Here is an 18,490-nt window from a genome sequence, read left to right as displayed (position 1 = left end):
TTTAAGAGCAGAACCTGAGTTAAGAAGGTTTGGCCCTCTCAGTGTGTCTTCCTTTGGGGACTGGAGCTTTTGGAGGTGGGTTGGAGCTGGGGCTGGTGTGCTGGCAGGGATGAAAAGCAGAGGGAGGTGTGTGAGCTGCTTGGGATATTTTATGGAATCACTCCTTCCCTGCCTTTGTTGTGCTGGTTCCTTTCCCTCCTGTTTTCATTCCTAGCCAGAGATGTGCACACACGTGTGAAACAGCATTTTCATGGTTTGGGGGAAAAATCTTTCATTGCCAATAATAATAGTTCCCAAAGCTTCTATTTTTCTTCTTTTCCATTTCCTCCTTTCCCTTTGCATAGAGCTGCTGTGTTCCAGTGGACAGAAAACGTGCTGCTGTCTTAATTTTTTACATCTCTTCATTGCTCTGTCCCTCTTTAATTTTCCTCATTTTCTGCTTAGCTGTGCTCTACGTTTTCCTGAGCTGTTTTTTCTGGATACAGATATTTTCATCCAGAGGCTTTTTTTCCCCTCCCCACACTGTACTTCAACCTCATGGTCAGTTAAAAGCCATCAGCAAACCTTTAATGAGTTGGTGTCATTAACAGTGATTTTAATTGATAAACTGCTGGGCTAAAATGGCTTAAAAAGTTATTTCCCCACATTTGTGTAGCTTGTGTGTAATTCCAGGCTTAACAGGGAGAAGCAGCAATTCTCTGCATTGTGTGCAGAATGGTGGCTTAGCTCTGTAGTAAATGGTATTTTCAAAGTAATTTTATTTATAATTGTGCTTCAGGGGGTGGGTTTCATTCTCCCCCATGACCCAGAGCAGTGATAATAAATAACCAGGCAGGAGAGGATGTAAGCTGAGAGCCTGGAGTACTGTACTTGGGATTTGCTGGTCAAACAGTAGGAGTATTTTAACTTTTTGGACGTGTGAGCTGAAGTGCAGAAAGAAATGGAAACAACCATAAAATGACATTTCCAAATTCCACTTGAATTTATAGTTTATTGATTTCTAAGAACCTTATTCCAAATCATGTTCTCTTCTGATATTGTAAGCTGCTTGTTTGGCAAAACTTTATGCCAGCCTTGGCTGTGTTCTGAGGCTCATTACATCTGTTTTAAGTTGTTGGTTAGCTGGAAATGAGCTTCATAATGTTTGCCATTTTCCTGGAGTTTGACATTCCATATCGGATCCATTTCCAGGCAGTTATGAAAATACATTGAGTGACCATTGCAGGAAGTCTGGGAATTCATCTTAACTGCTTCTGGTTTAATCTTTTCAACATTGCCATCAGTGGCAGGCTTAAGTAGCTTGACCAGCAATTTTTAAACATGGTTTTCACACAAACTGGTGAGCTTGAAATGAACCAATATATGAAATTCTCCCAACTTTTTCCACCCATGTTTGCCACTCTTGACTGATTTCTGGTGAGCTGGCATTTTCCTTTAGAACCATGTGAAATATGGGATAAATTTTTGGGAATTTTAGTCAGCTTCAGTCTCGCTCCTTCCAAAACCTGTGTGGTCATGAATGGTTAATTCAAGACTTGTTATATATATATTTTTTTCAATTAGAAAACAAATTTTTGGGAATTTTAGTCAGCTTCAAGTCTCGCTCCTTCCAAAACCTGTGTGGTCATGAATGGTTAATTCAAGACTTGTTATATATTTTTTTTTTTTCAATTAGAAAAGCAGCAGTGGTTGCTTAGGCAGAGTCTTCCCAATATACCTCCCTACGATGCCATTCTGCCTCCCTCCTCAGCCGTGGAACAGATGTGTTTTTGCAGGTGTAAAGTGTTTTTTGGCCTTTGCAGATCAGCGGGGAGGCTCAGGAGCTGTTCTCGGTGCGCCACGGGCCGGTGCGAGCCGCTCGGATCCTGCCAGCTCCCCAGATCAGTGAGTACCCCCACAGCCCCCACAGCCCTGAAAGGCTGCTCCTCTGCACTTAAACTAACAAAACACAGCATTTGTGTTTGGGGTGGCTCTGCCTTCTGGTTATTTCACATGAACTTTACTCACTTTGGCCCTTTCAGTGGTTTGCATTTTGTCATCCTTGAGTGCAGCTCCTCTCTGCCTCTGCTTAAACACCATTTTATCAAGTCCTAAACCAAGCTGCTTGATTTAACAGGATTCTTCCAGAAGTTGAGTTAGCCCTGAGTAGAACTTGCTGCAAAATCTGAGCAACTGTGCACAAACAAGCAAATTCCTCTAAAAAAATGACCCTGTTCCATCCAAACCCAATCTAATTGTTGGCTTCTGAAAGAGCTGTTTGGGTCTAAATTAAATTGATTGTTTTACTTTGTGGATAAAAAGAATTTCACCAAGGTGTTTGGGGACTATGCTGGATTAGAATTTCTAGTAATATTTTATGAATTAATTAATAAACTCAAAGAATACAGCCTAAAATCTTATTATTTAAATTATTCGTAGTAAATTGTACTGATTTTGTGTGTTTCAAAGAATGTGTAATGGACATGTTATACATTGTTCTGGGGATTTCCTAAGCAGAGGAATATACAAAGCATCTGTGGCTGTGTCACTATTACAGGTTAAACTAACTTAGAGTGAAATACTTCCCAAGCCTTTATTCCATTTATTGGAACCCTGCATAATTCCCAACCCTGCATAATTCTCTCTTGCTATTATGAGTGTCATTGAGTGATGGATGTCTGTGCCCCTTCCTCTCTAGAAGGAAAAAAAAAGGAGAAAGAAGTGGAAATGAAATTAAATTAAAATGAAGTAAATTAATTGAAGGACCTGGGAGTTCTGTTTTTTCTGGTATTAGAACAGGTTTTTGATTTTTCAATCAAGAAAATCACACTCATGAACTCCTTCAAGCAGTTATTGTCTTTCTGCCCCTAAATTCCATATATTTAGCATGTGACAATGATAGTTGTTACATTAGAAAACTATTCAAATTAGCTCATATTAAATTAAACCAAACCTTTTAAAAACATGTTTTGGTCTCTTTTTACATAGCTTGGTTTAAATAAATCTTTGATTAAAAGTACATGAATGTATCATTGACCAGTATCTGGAATCAGATAAAAGTAAAGCTGTAATAAGAGGCCTTAGATAACCAACTCATGAGCTTTAATGATTCTGAACGAAATAAAAGGAATTTGTAAAGGAGAAGCTGATTACCATCAGCAGGCTCAAACACTGTTTTACTGTAAAGCTGTAAAAAGGGAATTATTGAAAATAGGAGTCTCTTGGTGGATGGATTTGGCACGTTCCTAGAAACAGATCTGAGCTGGTGATAAGCAGCAGCTCATTCCCAGGTGTGAAAGGAAAGCTCATGGCTTTAACTTGGTGACTTTACAGCAGCAGAACTTAATAGTTTGTCAACTATTTCATTAAAAAACTGCAGCCCTTTGATGTTAGATCCTGTGCCTCGTGGTGTGCCTCGTGGCATAATGAAGCCTTGTTTCAGAGGCATTATTTCCAGCAGGGGATCTCCTGCAGCAGGAGCCTGGGCAGGTTTTTAGCTCCTGGAGCTGCTGGCACTGGCATCTGTGCCCTCTCTGGGCTGGCCCAGCTCTGCAGCATCACTTTGGTGTCCTGCTCTGCAGCCTGGAGGAGATGGCCGTGAGAATTGAGGCATTTCTGTAAATAATCCTAAACCTTCCAGATATCAGCCCCTCTCCTTGGTCAGGTCACACCTGCCAGGCCTTCAGTAGGCAGGGCTTTAATTATTCTGTCAGTTTAATTATTCTGTGCAGTTTCATTATTCTGTGCAGTTTGCAACATACATTTTTGGAGACTGAGGCTTTGCTTAGGCAGACTGTGACCAGATTTTGGGCTTGCAGAGCTCATATTTAGACTGTGAGAACATCTCAGTCTGGACTCTGGCAGTCTCAGGGACAGGAATTCTGAGCTGTAGAACCTCTGAGCCATCCTTGGCTCTTCTCCACTTCCAGATCTGGGGTTAGGGTTGTTTCCATCCAGCTCTGGATTTTCTGTCAATGCTGAGGCAGTGATACATTTATTTCAGTTACCTTTGTTGTTCTTTCACCTACAAAATCAGAATACTGATGCTTTCTGAAGGAAGTCAGGGCTACAATCTCCCATTTTTTATTACTTATCCCAGGTCATTTTACAAACCCCTGGCCAAATACCTGCTTTGCCTTGTGCTGTCTCATTTGTCAAGGCAGAGCTGCATAGTTTAAAAATCAATCAAGAACCTCAGAAAGCCAGGGAGCAGCTCTGTGTGTGGCAATTCCTCTCAAAGGGGTGACAGGCTGGTGTGGTGAAGTTTAGTTCAGTGGTTGTCTGTAAAACCTATTTCCATGTTTCAGCATTATGAAAATAAATTCCTCCAGCGAGCTGAATTAATTTATTGCCATTTTCTAGATTATGCTGCTTGCAGAAAGATGATATAATAGCCCTACATCTCTCAGTGAATTTGACTGTTCACTCAAATTGACTTATAAGTGGGGAAAAAAGCAAATAAAAAAAGGAAATAGAAAGAATGTAGAGGTACTAAACCCATTGAGAGTTGAAATATTGCAGCAGATTTATCCCTGTTCTCCACTGCTCCCATCTTTGATGTTGGCAAAATTAAGATTTGAACCTCAAAAGCTGACTCAGGTTTATGTGCAGGTACCCTTAAAGAGCTCTAATATTTAGGTTGCTTTCTAAAGGAAGGCAGATGTGAGGTTTGTGTAGGTTCAGCCACTTGGGTGGTTCAGTGGTTTGAAATCCCCAAAAGGCCAAAATAACCCCAGGTTCTGTGTGGTGGGTGGACAAGCAAGGCTTGGGGTGGTTGTGCAGGTGTGTGTCTGAGTTCTGCTGCTCTCCCACTGTTCCCTGGGGTTTTGGGATAATGAGTGGGAATGTCTGTGGATTGTAGAAATTACAGACTGGAATTATCCAAGAGATTACAGGGAAGAATTTTGGGGTGCAACACCGTAAAATCCCAATTTCTTCAAAGCTTTGGCCTGTCCTGTGTTTCCTCATCGCATCATAAATGAAATAAAAGAATTATTTCATTGTTCTCTGGTGCTTTAGACCCGTGCACCTGAAACTTTCACCCAGCTGTGCTGGGAGGGAATTCCAGCCTGGGGCATTCCCAGCTACTGCTGGGCTGCTGCAGGACCACGAATGCCCCAAGATTTCCAAGGAAAAGATGGAAAGGAGAGGGGTTTAGGAGCAGGAGCAGCACTCATTATTAAATGGGACTGATCAGTGGAATTGCACACCAGGAAAATCCACCCCACTGCTAAATAGGTCAGAGTGTGAAATTCATGCAGCACATTCCTCCTGATGGCAAACCAGGGGCATTTCCAGGGCTCTGAGCAGCTTTGGGTTCCTGTGACACCCACTGCCTTTCATTTTCATCCTGCACAAGGCCGTGCTGGTTTTGGTGGTGTTGTCTCTCTTTTTATTGGCATTATTGAGGGGCCTTAGCAGCCCCTGAGGTCCCAGTTCACAGTTTCATCAGCAGGACAGGGTCTAAGCTGCTTTGAGCTTAGTGTGGGTAACCTTTTGACTTCATAAACTTCTAAATGTTGATTTGTATGAAAGTTCATTTAGCCACAGAGATATTTTTTTTTGTCCCTTTTTTTTTTTTTCAATTTTAAGCACACTAACTGAAATGAGGTTTTTATAAAACCAAACCTATCATTTAGCTAAATGGAGCTGTAGATAAGGTGGTGCCTTGTTGGCAGGAAGGGCAGTTTTCATTACTTTAATTGTGTGATTTGTCAGGATTTCCAGCATTTTATAAATGCTGGAGTGTTATATGACAGAGTTAAAAGGATTTAGAATGAAAGGAGTTTAAGAGAAAGACTTTGCAACAGGATTTCAATACTTTTTGTATTTGGGGGGATTTAGAGAGCTGTTTTTCATTTCAATTTTGTTAAACACTGTGTGTGCAGCAGGTGTGTGCAACGTCAGCGCCTCGCACATGCAAATAAACACAATTTTACAAATGAGAATTAATCCAGCAGAACCTGGGGGATTAAATGGCACCCCAGACCTGGGAGAGGCTGCTGCCTCCATTAGAGCCCAGCACATGTCACTGTGCAATCTCAGGGATGGGACAGCTATTAACCTGATTTAATGCCCTCAGAGGCCTCCCAGTAATGATCCTTTCCTGCACTATTAATATTTACATTCTGAAAGTATTGGAGTAGAAAATGGATTTTTTAAAATTGAGGGACTCGAGTCATTATAGACAGAAATCAGAAGTTTAAGCACCTATTGCAGAAATTTTGCAAATCTCTGCTGTGGGTATTAAATCTGGCATTTGATTTGGGGGCACTTGATTCCCTGGACTGCCCCCCATGTTTTTCCTCCTTCTTTCCCCTTCCTGGTCATTAAACTAGACCATAAATAAACATCTGAATTTGTGTCTCTAATATATATCAATATATATAATAATTAATATATATATGCATATATTTGTGTCTCTAATATACATCATTATATATAATAATTAATATATATATGCATATATTTGTGCCTCTAATATATATCAATATATATAATAATTAATATATGTAATGTATAATATATATTTGTGTCTCTAATATATATCAATATATATAATAATTAATATATATAATGTATAATAATATATATTTGTGTCTCTAATAGATATCAATATATAGAATAATTAATATATATAATATATATGGATATATTTGTGCCTCTAATATATATCAATATATACAATAGATTATGTGTCTAATATAGTGAGAAAGAAGGAAAAAAGTAGAGTGAAAAACTTCAGGTAAAATGCTGGCTGCACTTAAATCAGTGTCAGGAGTGCTGGCAGTCAGCATTTCACCCTCTGTGCTGGGAGCAGAGCAAATGGAATTCATCTGTTACCTGCACTGAAGGAAACAAATTGGTTGCCAGACTTTTAAGGAGACTTTTATGTTTCATTTATCAATTTACAGGTCAGTACATACAGTACAGGTTTGACTCACCAAAGAGCTTGAAATAATAGGAATAAAAGGAAAATACATCTGGCTGGTTTAGGTTGTTTGTAAAGCCATTGTTGATGGTGGAGTTATTGATGTGATCCATTTGACTTTATAAATACCCAAAGGTGTAGGAGGGAAGATTTTTCCTTGTACAGCTGAGAGGACTCAGCAGTGTTTGTTACAAATTAAATGCATGTACCTGAGTCATTAATAATTAACAGCCTGCTATGTCAAAATGTATATTGTTAATTGTTGTGCCCTTCTGAATAAATGATTTAGTTTTGTACAGCTCTATTCAAGATTTCAATTTTGAGCAGACTATATCACTAATATTCTTTAAAGATCAAAGGGTTTGGTGTATAATGGAGAAAAAAATGCATTATTCACCACACATGTGCAGACCTATAGATAGATAACTAAAAAGGCAAAGGTTGAAAGAAAATGGAGGAAAGTTAGTAGTGGTGGTATTGTTACTTTGTTATTTAAGCTGGGTAGAAACATACCCTGGAATTCAGTTAAACAATGTTCACAAGCAGAAGTAAGATGTTTAAAAAAAAAAACAACTCAATTTTAGTTTTATTTCTGTTTACGCAGCAGTAAAGCAAAGTTCTCCAAACTCTTAAAACCCCATTTTAAGAAGTGTGGTGTCTTTAACAGTGCTGGGCTGGAGGTGTGACTGAGCCTGGGGGCACAGCGACTCAATTTTAGTTTTATTTCTGTTTACGCAGCAGTAAAGCAAAGTTCTCCAAACTCTTAAAACCCCATTTTAAGAAGTGTGGTGTCTTTAACAGTGCTGGGCTGGGTGGAGGTGTGACTGAGCCTGGGGGCACAGTGGGGCTGGCGCCAGTGCCAGGGCTGGTGCCAGTGCCAGGGCTGGTGCCACTGCTGTGGGACAGCACCCCAGGGCAGGCACAGCTGGCCCAGCCTGGCACAAAGCAGCTCTGCAGCCCTGGCAGGGGATGGGATGTGCTGCAGGAGTTGTGGCTCCTCTTGGAGGTTGTTTTTTGAAGGTTTCCATCTCCTGGTGGTGGAACAGGTTGACGTGGTTTGGATTTCATCTCCTGTTTTCTTGGGCACGGGGCAGGGGCTGCAGAGGCTGCTCTGAGCTTGGCACCCCTGGCTTCCATCTCTACCAACTGGAAACCAAGGTGTGAACCCAGGCAGAGCTGCAGAGAACTCCCTAAAAATCAATGAAAAGTGAGCAAGAGCTGCTTGTTTCAGTCACAGAATCCCAACCCTTGTGGGATGAACAGAAAATCACTGCCAGAGCCTGGCCACGTTTTGCTGCCTGTCTTGTTCTCATTTTCATCTCTGTCACAGCTAATTTGTAATTTGAATTTCTGTCCCTTATCTGGCTCAAGCTGTGAACTTTGTGTTATATTCAGTATATTGGGCCCCAACCTGAACTCGGAAGCTGTACAAACAGCACACAGTGATTTGCTTTTTCTTTTCTTTTGTTTTCCCTCTTGTCAGGTGCTCAGAAATGTGATAATTTTGCTGAGAAGAGGCCTCTGCTTGGTGTGTGCAAAAGCATTGGGTCTTCTGGGTAAGAATGTTTTCTGTGGATAAAAGGAATATATAAATTGCATTGCCATCTGAAAAGCCCAGCAGATGACATCTTTAAACTTTGTTCTTTTTTTCTTCATGGGATAACACTGGGATGTGGTTTTAAACTATTTTTTTGGTGTGTCAACATATATTTTCCTATGACTTAAGCTTTTGGAAAGGGATAAAAAGGAGACTCTTGCTATAAAATAAATAAAGAGGTATTTAAAGTTTATTTTATTCTCAGTGGAATCACAACTTTATGATTAACCTTTTCTGATATTAATCCGGGTCAGAATTATTGTTGTGAAGTGTTTAAAGCAATCTCTGTCTCTTAAAAAGTAATTTTTCAAGCAGCAAATGAATTACAAATACCAAGCATTTCATTGTTGCAGCCACACACTCTTTATTAACAAAATACATGTTAAACCTCCTTCCTTGAGTTACAAAAATCAGTTTGCAGTCTTGTTTTATGCCCTCTCCAGAATTGTTGTATCACTGCTCCTATAAAAGAGGCCCTTGAGATTTTTTATGCTTTATTCAGACAATGCACAGGATTTATATCTCTACCTACAGGAAAATATTTGCTTTTCAGGAGTAATCCTCTACACAGCCATGTAATGGCTGAGCAGTTGAAGTAAATCTTCTTACAGTTGTAAGACTAATTCTGTGCCACACCTTTTTCAATTAAGAATTTAATCACTGCGTGTGTGAAGGAAGAACTGTCAAATCTTTCCCTTTCTCTGGTATTACTGTGTGAAATTCAATATTAATGTTACCTGCCTTAAATGTTTGAATTGAAATCCACATAGGGCAGAGAAGGGATTCTTTTTCTTTATGTATTTACAACTTGCAAAAACTGGTTGATGGTGATTTTTCTTATTTTCTTCCCTGCTCTTTATTTATAAATTAGAGGTGCAAATGCTGTTCTGTCTTTTTCCAAACAGTGTATTTATATATGTAAAGGATATGTTTGTTTAGTACAAATCTTCTTTCACAATCTTGTTTTAGAAGCTGAGGTACCTGAGAAGTGAACAAACCCTGAAGATAATAATTTTCATTGTGTTATTGTATTCCTGTTAATGGAAAATAATTCAAAGATTCTGGGCAGTTTTTGCTTTCCTCAAAAAAGAAAAGCCCCTCATGTGTTTTCAACACCATAATATTGTCATTTTCAGATAATTCTTTGTTGTTACCATTATTAATTAACTCCCAGGTGAATTTCCTGATAATAGATTTTGTTTTCTATTCTTGTACGTGATCATTTCATACTCATCAGCAAGATGGAACCTTTTCCTCATATCTGATTTTCTGGTACACACATTTTTGTATTTTAAAAGTCACATTTTTCCAGCTAGTAAAATGACTGAAATGTTTCACAGGGGGGTTGGCCTGGATGATTTTTAAGGGTCCCTTTCCAATCCAAACCAGTCTATGATTCACTGTGTAATCTTTTCAAAACAATTGTTTTCACAGCCCCCCAAAAGATGCAGTCCTGACACAGAAATGGGAAACAGATTGTGGTTTTTGGCTGGGATTTCTCTGCTGGTTTAGAGGCTGGTTCAGTCAACTTCAGTCTTAGATTACAAGATTTGCAAATTAAAAGGAAAACCAAAAAAGAAAGAATATCTGACTAAATTTTGGGGTTGTGGAGGGTTGTAAAGACATTCCTGCTTGTTCCTGGTGATAAGACAAACAAATCTTTATAGATACACAAAATTAATGGATGGGTTTGGTGCATCTTAATGCATTTCCTAGGTGGTGAAACATTAAGATATCCCTATTTTCCCCACATGGGTTATTGAAGCCATAGTTTGGAACTGACTGGATCTGTAAAAACACTTTCAAATACACCAGAGAGGCCCAAAATACATTACTTTCATTCTGTTCAAATGTAAATGTTAAATAAATACTTCAGTTTCACTAATGGAGAAGTTTAAAGGGAAACGGACCAGGATAATTTTGTTTTAATTCAGATTATTAAAAAACCAGTTGAGAATAAATGGAGAGATTGCAAATTTGCCCTTCAGCAGATAATATAGGTAACAAGAAAGCTGAAAATAACCAAAATGACCATTTCAGGAGGGAAATAAAAGCACATGAAGGAGCAGGGACAGGGAGAGGGGGGCAGGGAAGCCTGAGCCTTGTGCTCACTTCATGCTCTTAAATCCTTCTCCAGGTACTGGATTCCATCCTTACAAAAACCACCTGATATTTTTGTGTCCTGTGTCCAAAGAGCCAAATCATTTTGCTAAAAGATTAGCAGATTATGCCAGAATCTTGCATAGGCAAGTATGATAATCAGCTAATGCAGGTTTAGCTAATTAAACAATCAGTAATAGATGATTAAAAAATAAGAGTTTGAGGCCTTTGGGGAGAGTGCAGGAGCTCAGGCAGGGGCCTCTTCAGCAGCCTCTGGCCTGTGCTGGCTTTCCTGCTTATATTTTTAGAAAGATGATTTAATTTGATGATATCAAGTGGTGGAAAATTTTGGATGACTTGAAGAATTGGATGGAGGTCATTCAAGGGCATGAGAAGCAAGAGGTAATCTTTATTAATCATGGGAGGAGAGAGGAAATCAGGGTAAATTAAAGAAGGAGGGGTAGTTGGAGCAAACAAAATGTGCAACTTTGGCTAGCCAGCATTTTTTTTCCCCTGCTGATCTGTTTACAAGGCAAATCAATTGACAGCAGATTTTCAGGAAGCGTGTGCTTTATTCTCATGGCTACTGTAGATGAAATCCTGCTAACCTTAACCCAGCTTCAGCTCAGGAATGTGTTTATGGCAGTGCTCAGGTTTAGGAAGCAGCTTCCCATGAGTAAGAGCACAATTAAAGCGTTAATATTTTCTCAATTAATATTTCAGGGTCGTGTGAGCCTGGTCAGGGTCTGGCAGGGCAGTGCTAAAATCCAGTGTCCACTCCAAGTGTCTGTAGCTCTTAATGCTTCAGATGAGCTGGCTGGGAAATGATTTGTCAAACACAAACAGCAAAGCTCCTGAAGGATCACCCAAGAGGAGGAAATGAGCTCTGGTGAATGAAGATTTTGTTCCCAGCCACTGCTCAGGGGAACTCTTCCTGGAATGCCCTGAAATTTCAGAGATTTCCTCTGGTTTTTTGTAGTGCTGATGGTGAGAGCTCACCTGCTCAGCCCTGCCATGGGCTGTGCAAAAGGTGCAGATAGAAAATGCAGTTTGTTTTCTGAAATCACACAGAAAAATGGTCTGGGCCAGATGGTTGTGATTTTCAGTTGTGTTGGGCACTGTGAAATAGATTTCATGAAGTTTGTGAAGTATTTGTGGGCTTTTATTGAAGACTGTGCAAAACTCAGATTTTGTGAAGGCTCTCAAGGCTAGAAATTAAATTTTATTTAATTATTATATTCTAAAAAGTACAGTAGGACCTCTAAAGTTGGGCAAAACTCTCTCATTCCTGTTACCTTTGGGGATTTGAGTCCCAGAGGTTCTTGTGCTGCTGCATAACTGCAAAGCCTCATTAACTGCAGAGCTGTGTGGTGTCAGCTGCCTTGCAAAGACTTCCTTCCCTTCCAGCAGATGAAAAACATTTTCCTCTCTGATTTCTTTTGGGAAAATTCAGTTTAGCCTTAGCAGGTTGTGGGGTAGCTTTTAAGATCCTGAGAGAGGCAGGAATAAAGTAGTTTAAATTCCTTTTAGTGATGCTGGAATGGGGTTGTTATGTACTAAAGATAGAATCTCCATCTTAAAAAGAGCTCTTCATTTTTTCTTATAAGTTGATTCTGTGGTTATAAAAATGTACTTTTTTGTAATGTTGAAGTGATGTTTGCTGGTGATTCTGTGAGTTTTCTCATGGATTCCAATGCCAGGAGATGGAGCTTTAATGGAATAAGGTGCTGTTTCCATGTGTAAATACCAAGGGCAGGAAAGCTCTGGAGTTCCTCTGATACTCCAAATGTTTGTCTCAGTGAACCTGAGTAAGAAATAACCTTTGAACTATAATAAACTGTTAATCTTGGATCAAAACTGGGAGAAAATGAGTATTTAGGGTCAAATCTTGACCAGCTGGTGAGAACCATGGGTAGTTTTGACCTTCTAAAGCTTTGATTTATGAAGCTGTAAAAAGATAAAGCTTTTCCAAGGCATCCTCAGGATGCAGTGGAGGTTTGGGACAGCAGATTTCTGAGCGAGGCACAGTTTTGTTTTACTGCTGTTCCAACCCCTTTGTGTGTCGTGATGCAGGGAGGGGATGAAGGGGTGGGAAGGATGGAGGGGAGGAAGTCCAGCTCAAACCAGCTGGAGCACAAAGCTGCCCCCAGTAACTTGTCAAAAGAAGCACCACAGGGAAAAGATAATGCACAGCACCATTACAGGCAGGGCTGCCACTTCCAGGGCCACTTGAAATTCCACTTTAAATTATTAAATACTGTAAACGCTATAAAGTTAATTAGAAGAGGAACAAACTCTACAAAGATAAATGTGTTTTCAATATGTTTCTCAGGGAGGGTACAGTAGAAACCAGTGAATGAGAGGAAATTTATTTCTGGCAGCACTCTAGACATGGAACTGTGGTTGAACTTTTTACCCTAATTACGTCCCCACTAATGCCTGCAGCGGTCTGGAATCAAAGTGGCCCTTCAGGCCCTGGAAAGTCTCTGATGTGGCGAGCGTTTGTTGTGTGCTGAGGGTTACTTCAGAAAAAACGGAATATTGTGACAGGATTTTTCAAAATTTCTCAGTTACCACCCACCTCACTTGTTGCCTACAAAAATAGAGTAATTGTTTGCATCTGTGTGTTTTTGTCTGTCTCAGAAATAACTGTTATAAATCAACGTGACAGAGCCGGCGAGCAGTTGAGGATTATATTTTCTTTCCTTATATGTTTTAGGGTTATTCCTGTGTTCTGTAGTGTAGGAAGGATTTAAAGGACGTTGGAAAGCAGAAATTTCAGGATGATTGAAGTTGCTCTCTTTTCTTGAGGACACTTGAAGCCATCAGATCCCAGTGGGTTCACAGAGGATGCTCTTTAATCTGTTTTTTCCTACACAAGTGCAGTCACTTCTTGCTCCTAGTGGGAGCAGCTGACTGAAACTGCTTCAACTTCCAGCCCCTGTTTCTGTGTTGTTGCCACTCCAGTATTTCCCTACAATGGACAGTATTTGAACTTTGCATCTGGTACTAAATGCCATTTTCTCCCTTACCATGGGCTCTCTCTGTGCTTTTCCTTTCCTTTCTTCAACAATGTTTAATATACAGATAAAATGTCATGGGAGTTTGCTGAGCTCAACCATTCATGTATGGATGAGCTCCTTTTAAACCTTCAAAGGAAGGAGTAAATAATTTAAAAAAATACAATATAATTATTATTTTTCTTTAGTTCTTTTTTTTTAACAGAATGAATGATCTTAGTAGCTTTAAATTTTAAAGTTGCAAATTTGAATTTATAACTCAGTAAATATTTCTTCAGTAATTCAAAATAGAAGGCTCCAGGCTTTCGTTAAAGCTGTAAGGCATGTGCTTAAAAAAAAATATCTTCCTTAATGCCCTGCCTTCTTTCTTTTAATTCTGACTAGGTAATATATTAGAATATCACCTGAGGAGACCCCTCACACATTTTTGGACGGTTGCTCACAGACTTATTTTTAAAATTAATGGTGATTCAAATTATTAATAGAACATTTCAATGATAATATTTTGCAGTGAGGCAGTAATGAAATAACACAATGTTTTAATCAATTTTGCCTGCACAATTTGAACAACTGCATCTCCATTTCAGCATCAGGTGACTCTCTGGGGAGAATGCTGTGTTCCTGTGTGCCTTTCCTCAGCAGTTGTAATTCCTCCTGGGAATACCAACCACCTTTAACTAGGAAATTCCTAGTTTAATTTAATGCGGAGTGCTCCAGTAGAGGAGATGGTTGCATCGTTGTCTTCACTGAGAGAAAGGATATAAAATAAAGTGAAGTTTATTTTTATGTTAAGCAATTCATGGAGGGTTTCAACTTTAAGACCAATGTAAGGAAAAGCAGAATATTCCGTTTTGCTGCTCATGGGGCTCCACAAGTAATTATTTTCAGGTGTTATTTCATCATTTCAACCCAGCTTTTGGTGAATTCAGCTGCGGTGAGAACTCTGCACATCTGTAGAGCACGGTCTGTGATTCAAGTCATAAAACAGAGTAAGAAATAACTAAGAACATGTAATTAATGGGCACTTGGGGGAATTCTGGCCTACCTGATGTGACCAGAACCTCCGAGCAGCTTTGCTGTTCAGAGCACTTTTCAAGTGCTTTATCCAGAACATCCAAGCTCATTCCTGCTCATCTTCAGTCATACACACTCTAAAACCCTCTAATTATTTCTTGGAAACGGGATTGTTTTCAAGCTCCTCAGAAATTGTCATTTGAGCCATAAACTGGCATATAAACAATTAAGGTTTAGCAGAGTCCTGTGCAGCTGACAGACATCTTCTAATGATCTCCATCACGTAACTGCCGGCAGAGGCTGCTTAATGCCGAGGTGATGAAGTGTTGCACAACCCCACGGCTTTCTTACGCCGTTAATGACACCGAGGGCAAAAGAATTTTAGTTCAGACAGGTCAGGGCAGGGTTTTGTGCTTAGTGGTGAAGGCCCAAAGTGGTTCTGAGGGCGCTGGGACGGCGGCGCGGGCGGGCCTGGAGCCGCCGGCTTAGCGCGGCCTTTGTTGGTGCTGAGGGGAGAGGCCGAGGGGCCTGTGGGGCTCGTGAATCATGAGGGGAGAGCACAGAAAAGGGAAAAAAAACGAGCCTGAAATGGAAAGAAATGGGTTACAAGAACCAACAGGATGAAATATTCGGTCCTTCATAAAGGTTTTAGGGGTAGCAGGGAACAATTTTTTACGACTCGTTGTTGGATGTGCAGTCACAGACGAGGTGGGGATTCTGATGCTCACAGGTTGGAGAGGAACATGCCACAGATATGTACAATAATTGTATGAATGCTTAAATAATCAGCTGCAATCTGTGTTAACTGTGCTGTCTTCTGATACACTATTAATCAGGAAATTCTGTCAGTACAAATGCCTCAGAATAAAGAAAGAAAGCTCTGATACTGCTTTGGAGTGTTAGAAATACTAGTACTTTTAAAAATCTCTGTCTAGCTGAGGCTGTCAGTGGCTCCACAAAATGCTCAGTTTGGGTTCTACGTGTGCTTGGTGGAATTTGGCTGGAGCTGAGGTATTTCAGCATCAATTTGCCCTCAGAGCTGTGCTCCCAGAAATATGATCTTTTCCTCTTAAACTGTGACATGTAGCTGTCTCTTGATATGCAAAAATTGCTACATTTTTGATTTTGGTCCATTGTGGAGATCCGTGTGGCTCTTACTGCAATACAAATTCATGGATTTATTTCAGTGGTAAGTTCTGCTTCATTTGACAGTAGGAAGGGCAAGACAACTCTTTAATTTTGTATTTTTTGGGAGAAACACATCAGATTGTGGCTTAATCAGCTGATCACAGAAATATTAGTTGTTGATATAGATACGATAAATGCAGTTGTAATCTGTCAGAATTTAATCTTTGCTTATGTTGATGAAGATTTACAGAAATTTGTTCACTTTTGTGCATGTTCTTAGAATGATCAAAGACAGCGAGTGCAGGTTCATAAATTGTGTATAAATAGCTTGTTTAGCTACAAACAAGCACAATCTAGTCCAGAATATGCCAGAAAACACGATCCTGCTCCTCAAGTGGAGCTCCAGCTGTACTTTCCCCTCGGTGATAGCCACGGTCAAGCAGACAAACAAATCTGGGAGATGCTGCTAATCTCCCTGTATTAACCAGGGGAAATGTGATGGGACAGCTCTGCTCTGGAACATGTGGCACGTCTCACTGGAGTGGAAAGTGTGTCACACCCGGGTGTCCCTGCAAAGGCCACAGCTGAGGAGGCAGCTTGTGCTGGGTTTTACACTCCAGCCACATGCTGGGGACACCCAGGTGGCTCTGGGCTCTCGTCGGCTCCGTGTGTCCTGAAATGTAAAATCAAACCCAATAAAACCCCCTCAATCCTAGAAAGAATCTTCTGATGATGAGAGTGAGGGATAGCAGAGAGCACAACAGTCAAAGCACGTTATGTGCTGCTGGATGTGGGAAGAGCTGCCAGAATAAGGAATTTGGAGGTTGCTATTCTGATAATTTCAAGGATTCCCCTTCTACTTTTCTCTCATGGGATCTGTTGCAATAATCAATATTTGCACAAACCCCATCTTAAATTTCCCCCCCTAATTGATGTCTGACACCTCAGCTGCAGATGGGAATGAAGGAGTTGTTGGTTTCATGGAACAGCAGTGCATTAATGGTTGTTGAAGGTGCTCAGAACTGGAGAAGTCACTGTGGAGTCTCAGGTTCTCTCACAGACCATGGCCAGAGTTACTCAGGAGACAGAAACCACTCCTTCAGCCAATCCCTCAAGCAGTCCTTCCTGGGTCATTCCAGGTGCACTTAGACCCTGCCCTGTGAAGGAATGCCTCAGTGATGAACTAACAGAAATAAAATTATTCCTTACGATGAAAAAAAAGTCGATTCCTGAGCCTGAAGCCTGACTCATTTTGCCTGTTACAAAATGATTTCTGCAGACTTGGTGACTTCTTGTGTCACGGGCAAGTAATAAAAATATTTTCAGTGGAGATGGTGAAGTTCACAGCTAAGGTGAACTTTTTTTCCTGGGCTGATTGACTTGATCAAAGCATTTGAGGAAGATGCAACAGTGAAGTTTGTATCTCCTGGTGTTTAACACAACTATTTTAGTGCTGTATCAAATAACTCCCTCCCTTGTATTTAAAGGATTAGATTTAGTAACATGTGTCTAAGGTTGGTACAGGTTTTTCTTATTTAGAAATAAGTGTTTCCATGCTTTTTGTAATTTGTGGTGCACTTAAAATGTCTCTGCTGCTTTGTGATTCTGTGCTGCACACACATTTTGGGGGAAGTGTCACTTTGTGAGAAATTTTGTGCTGCTTTTCCTGATTTTGAATGAATCTGTTAAGTACCATGAATTAGAAAATTACTTACAGAGTGGAGTTTTCAAGTTTTTATTGTGAAAAGATGGGATAGGCAGAGAGCCTATAGATGATGAAAGTCCTAATGAAGGCTTTTTCTGCAGTGGTGTTTAGAAAGAAATAACTGAATTTATTATTTTTTAAAGTTTTCATTCTGGTGTGCATCCCTCAGAAAGAAGGGGAGAATTGCCCTGCTGAGGAGGGCTTAGAGGAGTTCAATGCTAGGCCTGGAAAACAAACCTTGCAGCTTAAGGCTCAAAAGTTTTTTTCACTTTCTTGGTGCCTGGATTGCTCTGGGTGATTACTGACAAAAGGTAACTGAAGGCAATGAGCCTTTTTGTGTCCTTGACAGAGACACAGAAGCCAAAAAGCAGAATATGTACCAATTCTGTCAGGCACTAAGAAGTCATTTCATAAAAATAAAAGGATCAAAATGTTGGAAGCACTCACCATTAAAATAGAGGACTCATTGTTGGTCAAAGTCTTTTAAGACAAGATTAGGTTGCTTGGTAAAAAATAATTTCTTTGAGCTTCTGGGACATTTTGTGCATAGCCTGGAAAGAGAAGATGATCCTTCCAGAATTGAAATCTGTTAATCTGAGCAAACCTTCTTCAGAGCCCTTGGGAGAACAGAATTGCCTTTGTGGTCTCACCATGTTCCTAATATTGCTACAAAGATCATAATCAAATCTCATGCTTCAACTTTCCAGTGTAAAGGTTCAGGCAGGAATTTTTCCAATATTCAATTAATTAACTCTGTGCTCTGGTTTTGTTTTGCTTCTTCCCCTTCTGTGGAGCACCAGAGAGGGAGAACAGGAGGATTGTAAACACCCCTGCTGATTAAAGACTTGGGTCACTGTCAGCATCCTCCACATTCCCACATGGAATAGCCTTTTTTAACCAGCAGTTTATTGGGAGATTTGATGCTTTATAGAGTAGTAATTAAAAAAAAAACAACTCAACTTTGTGGAGTAATTTGCTGTGCAAATCTTTTGGGTATACCATGAGCAGCCAGTTCC

At 40.0% G+C, this 18,490-nt stretch overlaps 1 protein-coding gene across 13 annotated transcripts in view; it reads left to right on the top strand.

Moving 5' to 3' along the window:
* Nucleotides 1–18,490, top strand: part of BCAS3 (BCAS3 microtubule associated cell migration factor) — a 299,564-nt gene that overhangs the window by 11,932 nt on the left and 269,142 nt on the right. For all 13 annotated transcript variants that reach the window (XR_005628832.1, XM_039720696.1, XM_039720699.1 and 10 more), the window contains 2 exons: nt 1,803–1,884; nt 8,394–8,466. Coding sequence is in view for 12 of the 13 variants with exons in the window: in XM_039720696.1 (XP_039576630.1) it covers nt 1,803–1,884; nt 8,394–8,466 (155 nt within the window). In the remaining variant the exon portion in view is untranslated. The remainder of the gene's footprint in view (nt 1–1,802; nt 1,885–8,393; nt 8,467–18,490) is intronic.

The sequence above is a fragment of the Passer montanus genome, unplaced genomic scaffold (genome assembly GCF_014805655.1).
Source record: "Passer montanus isolate IOZ18808 unplaced genomic scaffold, ASM1480565v1 scaffold44, whole genome shotgun sequence".
NCBI classification, from domain to species: domain Eukaryota; kingdom Metazoa; phylum Chordata; class Aves; order Passeriformes; family Passeridae; genus Passer; species Passer montanus.
Note: the sequence above shows the minus strand (reverse complement) of the source record. Positions and strands in the feature narration are given on the sequence as shown.